At 37.2% G+C, this 17,275-nt stretch overlaps 1 protein-coding gene across 1 annotated transcript; it reads left to right on the plus strand.

Annotated features, from left to right (window-relative positions):
* The first annotated feature begins 607 nt into the window (after positions 1-607).
* On the plus strand, positions 608-10,515 carry LOC110694860. The gene is made up of 7 exons (XM_021872024.1): positions 608-945; positions 1,069-1,110; positions 1,233-1,286; positions 1,374-1,427; positions 9,613-9,666; positions 9,753-9,824; positions 9,959-10,515. The coding sequence occupies exons 1-7, from the start codon at positions 907-909 to the stop codon at positions 10,172-10,174; spliced, it is 531 nt and encodes a 176-aa protein (XP_021727716.1). The 5' UTR covers positions 608-906; the 3' UTR covers positions 10,175-10,515.
* Positions 10,516-17,275: the final 6,760 nt, after the last annotated feature.

Consider the following 17,275-nt stretch of genomic DNA (forward strand, 5'->3'; position numbering starts at 1 on the left):
TAGTGCAGTAAATATTGGGAAATTTCTGGAGATGATTCTCAATTGCGCCATAAGTTCGAATTGGGATTTGAAAAGGGAAAGTGGTTCACCCTTGTCAAACGGAAGTTACAATATTGACTAAACCCACGTTAATCAATATTTTTCCATGTCATTCAGCCGTTTGAGGGACATCTGGCTGTAGTTACGAAATTACCCCTACTAAATCAATGAAAGGACCAAAAGAGGCCCTGAGTGTGATTTTGTCAATCTAGCTGATCGACTTATATTTTCTCGTAAAGATGCACGAAGAAGAATGAGTAGAGTAGAGTTGTGTTGTATTTTATTTGTATAGAGGTATGTTTTAGGAGATGGTCTATCTAAAAGATGGACCAGGGTTCACACAAGAATTTGTACCTAAGACCAATTGCTCGATCCAAACCTATTAGGTCTAAATTTTAAGGACCCAGAGCTTAAAATATGGGTCTGATCTAATCGGATCTGGGTCGGATCTAGGACCCATTGCTATCCATACTAGTGAGAGCCATCATCTAGTCCGATTCCACGTAGAAATGTCAAAACTACACCAACCAAACACGATTGTCCGGGTCTAATTTTGTACTTACTTAGACTACAGAACGGTACTGTACTAATATCGAGCACCGGGTTGGATGGTAAACATGCTGACAAACACACTCTCGTAAAGTCGAAAGTAATCAGTTTACAGACCCCGCCTTTATCGATGTCGTTTCCCGGCCGATTCAATTTTTGAATTTGCTTTGGCCATAACCTTAATTGTTTCATCTCTCCCAAATATCATCTTCTTCATCACTCCATATTCGATAATTTCTTAAACCCTAAGTTTCAGTGTTGATATCTGTCACTTCTCTCGAAATTCTGTAATAACTCCAGAAACTTTGGAGTTCATCAATGGCGAATTCCGATGTTACTTCCTCCAACGAGTCCCTGGTGATTTTTCTCTCTTCGAAATTTGGGGTTTTCTATATGTATTTTGGATTACTTTCTGAATGAATGAGTCAAAAACCCTAATTTGTGTAAAAAAATTTGATTCCATCTTTTATTGTTTTGCAGAAGAAAGAGAATTCGGCGCTAACACAGTCTGCTAAACTTGCGGTATGACAATCTTTGCAATTCTTGCTCATTTCCTATCGAAATTGCAAATTCTGATGTTCAATTCGTAGTACTTAATTTTCTGACCATTTTCCCCTTCACTAATTTGTTGTTTTTGGAGTTAGGAACTAAGTGAATCGAGGACAGAGTTGTTGAGTAGGATTCAGGGCTTAAAGCAGGTGAATATCTTTCTTGATTTGCATGTTTTCTGGGATTGATTGATGTGTTTGTGATTTGCTTTCCTGTTTATGATTTTTTGCGTGCAGGATTTGCAAAATTGGAGGTCCAAATTAGATAATCAAGTTCAGAGCCATCGGAATGTAAGTTTCAATCTGCATTTTTCTGTTAAAATTAACAAAATGGTTAGGTAAAAATTACGGAGTACTTTAAACTACTCTCTCCGTCCCAAATTGTTTGCACAATTTGCTTTTGCGTGGTCTCCAAAATAATTTTATGTTCAAGTAAAAATCATAGGAAGTTGATTATATGACAATATAAACTAATCTATTGGGATCTCACCATGTTCTATTTTATAAATCAATAGGAATTATTCCTGCGTATGAGAACATAGTAATAGAGAAGGTAATAGCCGAAATAGGATTCGTTTTGGCTAGAGCGCCCAAATCCGCTATATATTTGACACGTGTTTGCCGTAATGCTGAAACTATAGCGAATGCATCTATCGTCATTGATGCACTGACTCCGGATTTCTTGATCTTCGAGGCGAGGCATATTCATATGTCGAAGAAGGACCATTTCCGCTCATAGAACCTGGAAAAAGAAAATATATACCGTCGTTTAAGGACCAAGGACGCGATGTGAGAAGCGTAGGTCGGAGTAGCAGGAGTATGCGACAAGCAGTTGCATGCATGTTCGGTGTGGGAGATCTTCTGTAACGAGATGAATTCTCTGCCCACTCTCCGTTCACACGGTTCTCAAAGCGGAGGAGGAAGGGTGAGCAGGAGGTACCACGAGCCCTCTGCCCGATGGAATTTTCTTGGTGAAGCACCTAGCTGGTCCAAGTTGAGGAACTTAGGCTTTTATGATTCTCAAATTCCATGATTGATTTTGTGCTGTTTTTTTTATTTTTTTATTTATTTATTTTTTTTTTCTATGTCTACTTTTACTGTCATATACTTTGTACATTTAACTCTTATGTTTTACCATTTGTATTTAAATGTTATTCTTTGTAAGAGTGACATGTACTTCACTCCTTCCTGTACTTTTGAGCGTGGTATTATAGTGAATGAACTTCTTTTTAAAGAACTTTGGGATTTTAGTTTGTCTAATTTTAGTACACTCCAAAGGACTCAATCAGGAGCTTCTCTCAAAAGATTAAGTAATAACTTAGACCTAGTTAAAGAAATGTAGGGGTGAAATGGAGTAGTTGGTGTGAGAAGGTAGGGGCTATGTGTTTTAGTGTTGGTGGCTCGTGGCTGCAAAGGGGTGCTGTGCTTTGTGGGTTGGTGCTGGGAGCTAGGAGATGGGATTTTAGGGTGTGGCTGATTGGGAAAGATAGGTGAGACTGGTGGGTCTGTTTGCGTGCTGGGTTGGGCTGGTGTGGGATGTGCAGCTTAGGCTATTGTGTTGTGTGCTGCAGTGTTTGAAAGACAGTTGGGGCATGAGTTGGTGAGTGTTGTGGCTGTTGCTTCTTGTGGCAGTGTGGGAAGGATACACAATAGAGCTGGGTATTGTTGTAAGGGAATAGGCTTGGTTATTGTTGTGTGTGGAATGAAGACAATAGAGATGGGTATTGTTTTGTGGTGCACTGGCTGGTGTGTTGCCTTTTTTTGGGTGTGGTGTGTGCAGTTTCGGTGAGGATTGTGAAGTAAGACGGTTAGTACAGCAAGGTGTTACGGGACAGCTGGTGGCAAGGATCGTAGGGTGATGGTTTATGATGGGTATGGTGTGGGTATCGTCATTCTTGGCATGGATTAAAGCTTATTTGACCCTTGACCTTAGACTCCGTGATGTAGATTTGAATTTGAAGTTGAAAGAAATCCAAGGAAGAATCTTTGTGTATTGACTATTAAATGAGGAAATTAATGAAATTTGTAATAAAATATTGAATGGGTAAACACTAAATCTCACAAAGCAAGAGGGTCCTTTCTAATTGTAATCAGAAAATGATCAATTGTCACAGAATGTGATGTTCTTGGTTAACAACCAATAAAGCATTGCTCAAGGATTTAATCCAAATAAAACACATTTTTTGAATTACTGCAGATGCCGATTGAAATCTATTGCATTACTTAGACTTAGCCACAATTGCTGTGTACCAAGCGAATTATATTTAATTGAAATCAATTGCATTACTGAGACTTTGCCACCTTTGTAAGAAGTGAGTTAGGATAAGCAAAAGGATTTCAGAACCTATTCTCTAGCTTGAGAACATTCTTTAGCCTGAGAATATCCAATATAACCGGTATTAACTGAAATCTTCATAACTGATTCTATAGGCATTCTCAGACTTCTCATTTACAACTCTTGCTGATTAATGCTTTTATCACCCTAATGATGTTTCAGGCAGTACTAAGAGTATATGCTATATAATTATCAGGCTATATGTTATATAATTATCAGACTATAACAAGCTCAATAATGTCTATGTTATATCATTATCAGGCAATAAGAGTCAAGGATTTCACACACCCAGTGCATTTTCCCAGTTCATGTAAATGCTTCATGTAAACTAGTTTTAAATTTACCTCTGCATCACTAGTTAGGCAACTAATTTTTAATTAGTCTCGGTGATGAAGCACTTGTATACTTCCCAAGGCATTAAGTGTGTGCTTTTCTTTGGAGGCTTGATTGTACATTAGAAGAAACATAGATAAATCTTATATTGACAAGTGATTTAACAATAAAACCTAGATTGAATTGTGAAGTATTTCATTGATTAGTTTTAAAGAAATAAAAACATGTTACCTCAAGAGTTGTTATCAAGGAAGGAAAGAAAATTAGAAGCTGCTCCAATGGAGAAACCAAAAAGCACAGAACGAGGTAGAAGCAGAAAGCAGTTAAACTACTATTACCTGCAATTACAAATGTAATTATCCATTATTCACAAAACAACAAAGATTCCACCAGCAGCTTATACTATAACTTAAAGAGCAAAATCAATTGAACACTCTGGCAATGAAAGCCAAAGGCTCCTTTTTTGTGAATACTAACTTGGAGCTAATAAATAACCAACTGAATTGTACTTAATGTTTTTCTTGCATATGGAAAACTATATTTCTTGAGCTTTAAGTTATATTGGACTCTTATGGTTTTTTAAATTGAAGCTAATTGAGGATAATGAACAAGCTAAAGTGCACTTACTTTACAATATTTTCATTTTTAGTTACACTCAATGCAAGCTATTTTGAAGTAAGGCTAATGAGAACTTGAAATGCTAATATGTTTTATAAAAGATTGTCATGTCTTAGCCTTTGCTCATTTGCTAAAGATGTACTTTGTATCTAGTCATTAGTAATCAGTTCATTGAGCAATACATTTTGGTTTGTTAATTACATTAACTTTTTTTTTTTCCCACTCCTAGTGATTATAAAAAAATGCTTCTGGGAATAGAATCAAGAGAAATAAGTGTCTAATAGCCTTAGGAGGGAACAATGCCTTTGTCTGAAAGATGGCTTAACAACTACATTCACCCACCCGCTTTCACTTACTAAGAAAGTAAGCGCTGGAGTCTCCATAACTTGTTTTCGGTGGTTAATGAAAGTTGATTGATCTTCAAATCCTTCTCGATTGTATTTTAATCATTAATTAACAAATAAGGCGCATTAAGATTGCCCAATTTGACAGAGTCATTTGGCACCTTGTTGTCGACATGGGGTTAAAGAAGGTACAACTTCAACTTCACAAAACCAGGATTAGAGCTAGGAATTACAATTTCAACTATTCAGGGATCCTTTAACTTAGCACTTGACTACTCATGTTTATTGAAATTGAGGATTTCATTAATAAAACAAAGAAAAGGCTTTTGCCTCACCCTCAAATCTAACTTTAGCAAATAGCTATGTTCTAGGCCAAAACTAAATGAGATTAAAAACTTAGTAACTCATTCTCCTCTTTGAAACTCAAATATTGAGTGAAAGAACCACCAACAATAGGTGTTACAAATAATGAAACAGTTTAGTTTTAATTTTCCTTCATGAAGATCCTTAGGGAGTCAAGATTTACTTCATCAATCCTTACATTCAATTATGGTATTTCTTCTACTAAGTAGCTATGAACAACTAATTTATTTGATTCTTTTGCTTATATTGTCTCAACTCATGCCGAAGTAAAACCATGTAAAGTTCAAAGGGCAAATAATATATATAATCCTCTTTACTATAAGCACAAATCCATTCCATCATCTTGTAAGTTTTAGTAAGTTTATTTTTCTATGAATCTTATAAAAAACATTATCATACCATCTACAACTCTTGTCAAAATTTGTTGTTGCTGCCCTTGTTGTAGGTTTGTTTCTTTTAAAAATTTCATGAAAATCAACAGGATGAAACTATAATGTTTTAGGATCCAACGCAAAAAGAATCATTGAAAAATATTAAGTAGAAAACTATAATCATAAATTTTTTTAGCTCTAATAAAGGATATTTCAGATTTGCTAAAGATTTGTGTCAAATTTGTATAGAGAACATCACTCCAAGAAATTTAATGAAATTAGGGCGGGTAATGCGCGCAATGTATGCGCCATAACTATCTATGTTAGAGAAGTTCTTTTGGTTTGGCCTTTTGTCACAAATATAGTTGTTGGTAGTATTAATAAAGGAAATATGTAAATAAATATTGTTTGGGGTATAAATGTACTTATACTAATTTGAAGAAGTAAAAGAAAGAGATAATTAACACTTATTAGGGAAAATAAGTAAATAAACAATTTAGAAGGTATAATTGTCAAAACACAATTCATAAAAGTTATTCCAAAATGTAAAAGGTTTGGAAAAAAGACAATCACCATTAATGAGGAAATTAAGTGAACAAATATTTTAGAGGTTATAATTGGTCAACACTATTTATAAGAGTTATCTCAAACTTTATCAAGGTAGGGAAATCACTTCGCCTAGTAGGGATGTGAATGAGATAGGGTGGGGTGGATATCGGCCTTCTCATCCTATCCCAACCTAACATTCTGATCCCCGCGGCGGTCTTAAATCTATCCCTATTCTACGCGGTAGGTACAAATCCAAAGCCCTCCCCACCATACCCCCTTACCAAGATAACATACTTACCTAATCTCCACCATCTCCACCCCACCATCCACCTAATCTCCGCCCCGTCCAAGACCTGCCTAATCCGCGCTTCAAAAATACAATCTGTACTAGATACTATAATTTACGAACAAAAATTCACTTAATATGTTTGTATCACATAATTGTTTTTTCTTTATTGTATTACAAGTCTATTACAAAGTATTATATTTACTATTTTATTTTACTTAAATTTGGTTTTGTTTTTTTGTTTTTGTTTTTGTAATAAGTGTAAAAGTACCTATTTTTTTAAATTTATGTATGTGGGTATGGGGTGGGACGAGGATTGGGCAAGTACAATTCATTATCTGTCCCCCACCCATTGGCGGGCATGAGTTTTACCCCCATTCATTTCCCACCACCTTGCAAATCAGGACCCATAATCGGGCAGGGAGGGACGGGTCTCTTACTTGACTCGATCCACTTACACCCCTTACATCAGTCATCAACGCCTAGGCATGCCTTTATATGCATTGTGAGTATTATGTACTTCTTAACTCCATGACTAAGTGATTGTTGAGGTTAATAACCTCCTTTGTTTGGTTTAAAGTAGCAGTGAGAGTAGTTTTGAAGATGTCTATTTGGAGTTTTGTCAGATTTAGCTTTATGCGGATCTCGCAAATGCCACTGAATGTATTTTCACAAGTCTGGATGTGGTGAGATTTAAAAGCTTGCTGAAATAAAGTTAGTTTGTTCAAAAGTATCAAAACTATCAAATAAACGTGAAGTTTCACAAATATTGCATCTATTACCATTTTAGGAAGTATCACAAATATTGCAACATTTCCCTATTTGCAAATGTTTTCTCACTTTTCTCTCTTTTCATCACATGAGTCTAAATCTTTATTCCTCTCTATCTCTCTTCTCTTCTTAATATCCGTTTCTCATCTCAATGTTGCAATATTTGGGTAACGGAGGAAGCATAAAAAAGGGAAAGGCAAGAATCAATCAAATATGGTGGAAAAATTATGATAATTTGGGAGGGTAAATCACCTGGGGAAGATAGAAAACACATAAGGGAAGGGAGTGGAAAGGGAGAGTTGGTGTATATTACAAAAAATAAAAATAATTATAGAACCAGAGCCTGCCTATATTTTCTCCTGAATAGCCCACATTTTAAAGTTTGTTTCAAATCAATTTAGGTAACAATTAAATTATAATTCCTTTGAGGAAAATTGAACAAGAATAGTCCAACCTTTTCTCCATTCTCCCAAAATAATCCAACATTTCAATTAACCCTGAATAATTCTAAGTTTACAATTTATTTTCTTATAACGAGCTTATTTGAACTTCATATAACTTTTTCCTTTTTTTTTTTTTTTTTTTTTTTTTTTTTTTTTTTTCCCCCCTTAATTTTTCCCTCCCTTCTTTCTTCCCTCTCCAACTCCGTTTGTAAACTTCAGCCATCATCACCACCACCTGAACTTCAACTACCACCACTTACCCCACCCCAACCAAACCTGAAATAACCCTTCCCCTCCTACCTAGACTCGAAACCACCCAACCCCACCTAGCCGAAACCACCAGCCCCACCCTATCCGAATCCCGAAACTACCAGCCCCACATACCCAGACCCCGCAACCCCATCCTCACCTCCCTGAACCTTCCTGCCACCCTCTCCCCTTCCTCATCAAGCTCCACTTACTACCTCCCTATTGAACCTCATTTAATTTCCTTTACGTCTCTTTCTCTGCATTGAATTTGGGCCAAATTGGGGCATATGTCTTCATTTATATGGGGCTGGAAAAGCGGGGGTTGGGTTTTTTTTTTTTTTTCTTTTTTCTTTTTTTTTTTTTTCGTGGGTGGTTAGTTGGTGTTGCGGATGATAGTTGCTTATGGTGTTGATTGTGGCACTGTCGTAGGTTGTGGGTGTTGTTTGCGTTGTTCATGGATGTTGTGGTCATGTTAAGAGTGTTGAGGTGGTTTTGGTGATGGTCGTGGATGGTGTGGTGTGTGGTGTTGGGGTGATAATGGAGGAAGGGAGAGGAGAGAGAAACAGGCAGGAAGGGGATGGAGAGAGATTTTTTTTTAATTTTTTTTTATATTTTAATTTTCAGAATTAAAAATAAATTTTTTATAATATAAAATTAAAAAGTTGGCCAATTAGGAAGTGCCATGTGGATGGTAACCGTTTATAAGGGGTATGGTGACCTAGTAGGGTTGCTAGGAGAAAATAAATAGATAACTTAGGATTTTTTAGGGTTACTCGAAAGGTTGGATCTTTTTGGGAGAATGAAGCAAAGGTTGGATTATTTTTGTTAATTTTTCCTTCCTTTACATCTTCCTCATTTTAACCTGTTTTTTTTCTCATAGCTTACTACTTATTTTGTTATTATATTTTTCATTGGGTCAGGTTGTTACAGTCCAATTGCACTGTGTGTGGGAGAACATTTATAGCGTAATAAACCATGGTTTTTCAATTTTCCCAATAAATTTGTTCTTTCTGTTTATGTTTGCGCTATAATTTCCGTAGTCAGGCATGACACTCCTCAAATTTTGGTTATGAAGCTTTTTAGCATGAGCTCAGCCCGCTGGTTTACTTTTTGCAAGTGCCATCTTGAAGGAAATAACCACAACAGCCTTGTGCCATACAATCATGTATTGATATGCTCAGTAGGAAGGGTGGTTGGCTGCTTACTTGAGGATACACACTCAGGGAGCTTATATGAACGAGGATCATTTTGATATTTGGATCAAATGGTTTTTATCATATATCTATGAGACCATTATTTTTTTGCATTAGTTAATGTTTCCTTCCTGCTGTGTTTTGCATACTCTCTTAAGTATGCAGTGAACGCTTAAATGTTTTATTAAACTTTTCAGATTAGCTGAATAAGTCCCTCTTTCTTGGAGTGTGAAAAACTTGGTCTTGGTGTCATTAATGATGCGAAGTATTGAATATTGAAACTTGTATATCCTGCAGCTCTTGAAGAAATTATTTGTGTAGCAGAATTGTGCTGCAATTATAATGCTTCCAATCTGTCAGCATTCACTATGATTGGAATTGCAATATTTAACTGGTTATCTTTGTAAAGGCAAAAGTATTTATGCTTCTATGAAAAATATTCCTTTTCGACTTGCAATAGAACTGTTCAAATTTTTTACAATTGTTCACTTTTTTTTTTCTCTAATGGGCTTTCTTTTAGATTTCTCCGAGTAATCATGCTATTGTAGCTGAATTTGTTTTGTATTCCTTTTTGGAAGTTTGTTATTACAATTCTATGCATATTTTAAACTTTGTTTTCAGGAGTTGGTAGAACTCAGGAAGTCTCTGATTGTTGAAGTAGATCAACTTCGATCAGTAAGTTTTTCTTCAGGTTCCTTTTTTTTTTTCTTGTCCTTTAATTATTCATCATCATTGTGATGACTCAATATCCATTCGTTTAGGAATTTCAAGATCTTAGAACAACGCTGCAGCAACAGCAGGAGGATGTGACTGCAAGTTTGAAAATTTTGGGGGTATGTAGTGTCCAAAATTTTTACTGTTCGAACAAAGCTATCTAAATATTTCTTTCCAATTTCTACATGACAGATATTGCTGTCTGAAACTAGACTTTATTATTGTTTAAGATGATCATGTGGGTATTATGCAGCTGCAGGATACATCTAAGGATGCTGGAATTTTTGCACCCAATCCCATGGATGCTGGAACCACTATGGGTCATGAAGTTAATGATGAAGGCAGTACTGCTGAAATTAATGAATCTGGAAGTTCAAAGGACGAAATCATTGCAGAAGAGTCTACAGGAAATGGAAGTGGTACTGATCATCTTTCCTCATCAGGGATTGGAGTGGACATTGAGCATTAAGTCAATTAACTTTCGAGAATTTGGAAAAAATTTAAATGAACTCTGAAGGTGATATTAGTATTCTTCATAGTATGTGTTCTACGTTTTTCTGTCATGGTGACACTTTGTTGCCATGCTATATCAGTACTTAGTAGCGATGCCATATCATTACTCAATAGCATATGAAAGTTAACAGATCCCATCCCAAGATTTGTAGCCTTTGTGACTTCATTGAGACTAGCTTGTAGCTTTATGGTGTGACTCTTGGTATTGTGGTATCATTTTTTTTTTTTTTGAATGAAACCAAGGTAAAGTGCCATATATTAATTAGTCAATTTGTGGTATAATCCTTTAATACTACTTATAATAGGCTTTTGGCGTTTACACGATTCAACTTTAATTATAAATATTGGTCTTGTTTGTTTAAGGAACTGGAACAAATGATGCATTGCAAACAAATCCTAAGCTAAGGGTCTCCATGTTTTTAGGGCTCTAGAATATTGAAGCCTAAATGATTTTGTTTCCTTACCCTATTAAAAGTTTAACCACAAACTTATAAATTGTGTTATGCCAACTATATCATTTAAAATGTTTATTTACATATAGTGGCAGATTTAGAATTTCCACTCAGAGGTAGCGTAATAGCGCATAGTTGTTTAAAAATATTTAGAACTAAATTAAAATTGAACTTTATTGTGATTTTTTGATGCAATGCAATATGTAAGTACATTGTTATGCTCCTTGTTATTTGACAATTTGATTTGACATGAATTCGTTAAACAAACGATTGTTGTAGGGAACGCAACTCGTACAATTGACAGAGAACTTATTCAAAAATTAAACAATACTAAGATATATTATACATATCAAAATAATTACAATAAAATAAACTATATAATAGTATGCAGTATCAAATTATTTTATTTTATTTTAACTAATACTAGCATTTTGTACTCCAATTCATATCTAAATTATCCAATATGGTTCATAAAATACTCCATACTCCGTAAATAATTTGTAAATTCGAAAAAAAAAATCTTTATTATTAAGAGTAATGAAGAAATTTCAATTACTTTTTATCATGTTAATGCTTTTCTTATACCTTGTACGTAGTATAAAAATAAAGTGTAGAGGGAAATTTGATTTGGAACAAAGGGCAAGGGGTTAAAATACTTAAAAAGAAAAAATTCAATGAAAAAGAAAATGTTGGAATTGAACCTACTGGCCGCACAACACAAAGCTTCACAAATTCCCCTTTTATTACTGAAGCAAAGCTTAACATATAGGTTTTTTATGCAGTTTTAAATTTTTATCTCAAAATTCAGGGTAGCATGTGCTACCCCTTGTGACTATGTAGATACGTCATTGTTTACATGTGTGACATTTTTTTCCCTTTGTTTTTACTGGTGTAGCTTCTAGGGTTTTTTTTATTTTTATTTTTTTCTCTCTTTTCTTTAGTTTTACTTGTTATTTCTCTATTTTGTGTTTTCTTTAGTTGTTTTTCCATTTTCTTACTTTTCTTAGTATATTTTGCATTCTCTTTGATTTCAGGAGATTGGTGATGTTCAAGGAGCTCAATGGCTTTTTCTCGGGGTTTATAAAGCTTAAGATGCAAGCAGGTCTCTCCCATTGAAGCTCAACTGCTAAGGAGTGCAAATTCCATGTCTTTTAAGCCGCACTCTCATGCTGCGTGGGCATCAAAAATGGTGTTGAACCCACCGTACGTGGAGGCCTTTGGAAACTGCCACCCCCAACATGTATCAAGTGGAGCGCACGGGAGCATCAACGGATACACGAGGAAGCTTTCCCCTACTCCTAGGCGCGGGCGCGCACGACAATGGCGCAGGCGCACAAGGCCTGTGCACTGCCGCGAGATAGGAGGTGCGGCCGCGTAGCTGCTCTCCCCTTGGGAAAACTTTTGTATACACCCGGTTTTCAGTAATTTACTGAACATCGGGTACACTTTTGTCAGATTTAGTGTCACTTTTGTCAAATTTAGTCACTTTTGTCAAATTTATCAATGAAGCATAAATAAATTTTATATATGTCAGGATAACTTTTGTGCGTTTTAGTGTAACTTTTGCACATTTTATTGTCACTTTATAACGGATGTTCAGTAATTTACTAAACATCCGTTTTATTTAAAAGTTTGTCCTCCCCTTGTTCCATACCCACTTCTTTGCGGCCGCGCATTTAGAGGAGAGAGCGCACCTATTGAGGTTCTTTTTGGATGTCTAACTAACTTCTCCTTTGTTAGTTTAACTATATATAGAATTTCTTCATTTTTAGAATGAAGGAGAGGGAATTAGAATAGACTAGAATTTGTAATATATTGAATTTTTAGAGAGAGAAGCTCAAGATTTTGGGAAATTTTGTGCTTAGATTTTAGAATAGACTAGGTCCTTTGGTAATTGATGATTGCTACATTTTGATCTTTATTCACTTTGATATTGATCAAAGTTTGTAAGAATTCTTTCCTTTTTAATGCATTTTTAGTGTTTGATTCTTGATATATTTGTTGAATTTCTATAGTTTGTTTGATTTGATTGTTGATATTTTTATTGCAATGTTGATGATGAAATTGATGATTAGTTTAGTAATCCTTTTCAATTTTATAATGTGTAGTAAGTAGTTCCTTTATTAGAGAATTGGTGAAGCATGTATGAATGATAAGCTATAGCTAATTTGGGGGTTTTTGATTGATTGGATGATGTGATTAAATTTGTTGATGGAATTTGTGCATGTGTTTGATTCAAATCAATTTAGGTAACAATTAAATTGATTGATGGAATTTGTGCATGTGTTTGATTATCAAGCTAGATTGCATATTAGTTTTCAATGATACGAAAAATTGATTTGGAAGCTATTATTATCGATTGATCTTGTTTTGTGATTTTCTTTGAAGTCATTCGTAGAGACATCTAGCTTGACCCTAGGAAATAGCTCTTTAAATTAGTGATTTTGATTCCAAATACCGTTTTCCCTCGCATTGCTTGATTGATCAATTTCCCGACAAATTAGCAAGTTTATCGTGAGTGCATGTGGATCCTAAATCCCTAGTGCTTTGATAATGATTCTATTGTAAGCTTTGGTTGTATTGATTTGCTAGTTTAGACCAACCCAATTACTTAAGATTTCAGAATAGTTTAACTAGAGACTTTAGCTTAACCTCATTCCCTTGGATTCGACCCGGACTTACCCATATACTTAGGGTTGGGTTTGGTTATAAATTTGGTTTTTATCGGGGGATACTTAGAAATCAACGACCTAGGTTTTCCTCCCTTCAACCACAAATACTCAAGTGGTGCAGAATATAGAAACCAACAAGATTCTAGTCATGTTCAGGTGGAGCATCCCGGTGTTTCTCAAGATGAGGAGAGGATGATCTGGATCATGAGGAGATTCAGCAGGAAAATGCGCATGTACTACAACAGTAGCAGCAGGATTCTTTGGCATCCACTAAGCCAAAGAGAAATTATAAATTAGTTCAGAAGTTTGGGTCAAACAAACCTCTGAGGCATTACGGACAGGTAAACTTGGTAGAATATGCACTCTCGGTGGAGGATGATGAGCCGTTCACCTTCAAACAAGCTATCAAAGACAAGAATAGCGAGATTTAGTTGGTTACTATGGAAGAAGATATACAATCTCTTCATAAAAACAAGATATAAGAGGTAGTCCCATTTCCTGTGGGAAAGACTGTTATTAGTTGTAAGTGGGTGAATAAAAGAAAAGAGGATCCTTCCAAGTTAGATAAAATTTGGTATAGGGCTAGGTTAGTGGCCAAGGGATTTGCACAGAAAGAAAGTATTGATTACAATGAGATTTTTTCACCAGTGGTAAAACATACTTCTATTCGGGTGTTGTTGAGTCTTGTAACTCATGGAGATCTTGAGCTGGAATAACTCGATGTGAAGACAACCTTCTTACCCGGTGACTTGGATGAGGAAATATATATGTATAAACTTGAGAGATTTAAAGTTGAGGGTAAAGAGAATTAGGTATGTCGGTTGAGGAAATGAATTTATGGATTAAAGCAATCTTCTCGACGATGGTACAAGCGATTTGATTCTATTATGTTAAAATAAGGATTTTCCGGAAGTAGTTACTAATTTGGGTATTTCTACCCCGCTAAGTGGCCCAATGAGAGCGCGACATTTTTCACTGAAAGAGGTGTCCAAATGGACTTCCCAGATGTTGACACGTGTTACGCAAATATGGCCTCTGGGAATGGCGGCATTCAAGGCCTAAATCCTAAGGGAGCCGCAAAACGGCACTACCCTAAATCCTAGGTCATCAAACCCTAGGACAAGGCACACCTTTTTAGGACCCTATAAATAGGGAGATTCCCAATCATTACAACATTTATTGCTCTTGAAAAAAGAGAACACCTAATCTCGGACTCCGAGAAGATATTTACTTTCCGATGTTTTACTCCAAATCCGTACTAACTTCATCTTCAGAGGCGAACCTCCAAACATCCAGAGCTCTGTTCTTTTGTAGGTACAGGCGGCTTCGTTGGACCTAGTTTTCGAGTTGTAACTCTCATAAGGGACACAAAAACACCCGAAACATTTGGCGCCGTCTGTGGGGATCGAACCCACGACGGCCAACCAAAAAGTTGGCCGCATTTTGATTGACACATGTAGCTCCTCCGACATCTTCATCTACAAATGCCTTCCAACCTCAAGTATAAGCTTTATAGCATGCTTGATGTCTCCCATCCTCTTGTTAGATTTGGGGGAGGAGTAGTGCACCCAGTCGGACGAATAGATCTCCCCGTTTGGGTGAGAGAAAAGGGCAGCGGACGGCACATGACCATCCGGTTTTTGGTGGTCGAAGAGCTAACCGCCTACAATCTCATTCTCGGCCAATCCACTCTAAACGAGTGCAAGACCATCATCATCCCTTCTCTCATGCTGGTCAAGTATGAGAGGGATGATGGCTTTGTTTGCTCCCTGAACGAAGATCAGAAGACGGCTAGAGAGTGCTATCTCTCGAACGTCAAACCTACAGCTGCAGAAGCCGGACAGGGGAAGGAGCTAATAGGCCTTGATGATATCAAAGAGACCGACCCCACCATTCTCAAAGAAAAGGAAGATTGATTAGCTGGTGGTGGTAAAAAAATAAAAGCATTAGCAATCATTGACCGGGGAACAGTTAGACGACGTCCGTCCCCAGTCGGCTGGTGAGCACATTGATATTCCGTTGGACGATAGTCGTCCAGAGCGAACTAGGGACGGTTTCCTTTGCAAAGATGGGTGTAGAATTGCACCATCTACTGAAAGAATTCAAAGATATTTTTTCCTTTTGAAGTGAAAGAGATGCCAGACATCAGCCCGGACCTTGCTGTCCATAAACTCGCCATGGATCAAAAAAAGAAGCCCATCCGGCAAAAGAAAAGAAATCACGACGAGGAGAGAAGTCAGGCACCAGCCACCGAAGTAAAAAAGCTATTAGAGGTGGGGTTCATTCGGCCATGTAACTTCCCTGACTGGGTTACGAATGTTGTGCTCGTGAAAAAGACGAATGGTACCTGGCGCATGTGCATTGATTACATTGACTTAAACAGCGCAGGTCTAAAGGATAGTTATCCGCTTCCAAAGATCGACAGTCTGGTCGACTCTACAGCAGGACATGCCTTGATGAGTATTATGGACACCTACTTAGGCTTTCACCAGATTCCTATGTGGAAAAAGGATCAAGAAAAGATGGTATTCGTCACTGATCAGGGGCTATTATGTTACACCGTGATGTCTTTTGGCTTGAAGAAAGCTCCTGCTACTTTCCAACGAATGATCAACACATTATTCATTAATCAGATTGGGAGGAATGAAGAGGCGTACATCGATGACATGATAGTCAAATCCAAGCAACAGAGGGATCATCTTGCGACCTCCGAGAAACATTCGCCACACTCAAGCGGCACAAGGTCATGCTCAATCCCAAGAAGTGTGTCTTTGGTGTTGAGTTTGGGAAGTTTCTCGGATTCCTGATTAATCAAAGGATTGTAAAGGCCAACCCTGAAAAAATACAGGCGGTCATTGACACGCAGTCACCCTGCACTGTTAAAGAAGTACAGAAATTAACAGGTTGTCTGGCGGCCTTGGGGAGATTCCTTAGCTGCTTAGGTGACAAGTGCCTCTACTTATTCCAGGCAATCAGGAAGAAGGCTATGTTTGAATGGGGGGATGATGTTGAGGCGGCCTTCAAAAAATTGAAGCAACATTTTCACTCTTTGCCAAGGCTGGTCAGCCCTCTGCCCAAAGAGACGCTGTACATGCCGTCAGTGGCGTTCTCCTTGCTGAAAGAGACGACATCCAACTCCTGGCCTATTTCATTAGCCATGTTCTCAAGAATGCAGAGCTTCGGTACCCTATAGTTGAAAATTTTGGCCTCGCTCTTTACAATTTACATGGCTGTCAAGAAGTTGAAACCTTACTTCTTGGCACACCCGGTAGTGGTCTACACTGACCAACCAATCAAGCGGCCAATGACGAACCTGGAATGATCATGCCAAATGCTCAAATGGGATATTGTCAAAATGACAAGGTCGGCTGCGCGGATAATAAAATTAGGTTTGGAAAGTGTATGTGGGTGGGAGCTCTACTATGAACGGGCTGTGGTGCAGGAGTTATATATCAGTCCCCTGAAGAGAATAAGTATGAGCATGCACTACGGTTTAAGTTCCAAGCCTCAAATAATAATGAGGCAGAATATGAAGCCCTGCTAGCCAACATCCACATGTGCAAGGCAGTAGGGGCAACTAAGATTGACGCCTACTTTGACTCTTAGTTGGTAGTGAGCCAATACCATGGTGGTTATGAAGCCACCCATCTGGCTATGATGAAATACTTGCAGGCGGTCAAAGTTGAGGCCGAGAAACCTGAAGAATTCAATCCTAAAACAACCAGGCGGAAGCTTTGTCTAAGCTGGCATCATCCGCCTCATGTGATACACCTCGGTCATTCTTTGGGAAGTAATGGAAAAATGAAGCATTAAAGAAGATCCCATTGGAGTAATTGACCGAAATTTTACTTGGATGGACAACATCCGAGCATATATGCTAGACAGCACGCTGCCGGATTCAACTCCAGAAGCAGCCGCACTAAATAAACGTGT

The sequence above is a fragment of the Chenopodium quinoa genome, unplaced genomic scaffold, assembly GCF_001683475.1.
Source record: "Chenopodium quinoa cultivar QQ74 unplaced genomic scaffold, ASM168347v1, whole genome shotgun sequence".
Lineage (NCBI taxonomy): Eukaryota > Viridiplantae > Streptophyta > Magnoliopsida > Caryophyllales > Amaranthaceae > Chenopodium > Chenopodium quinoa.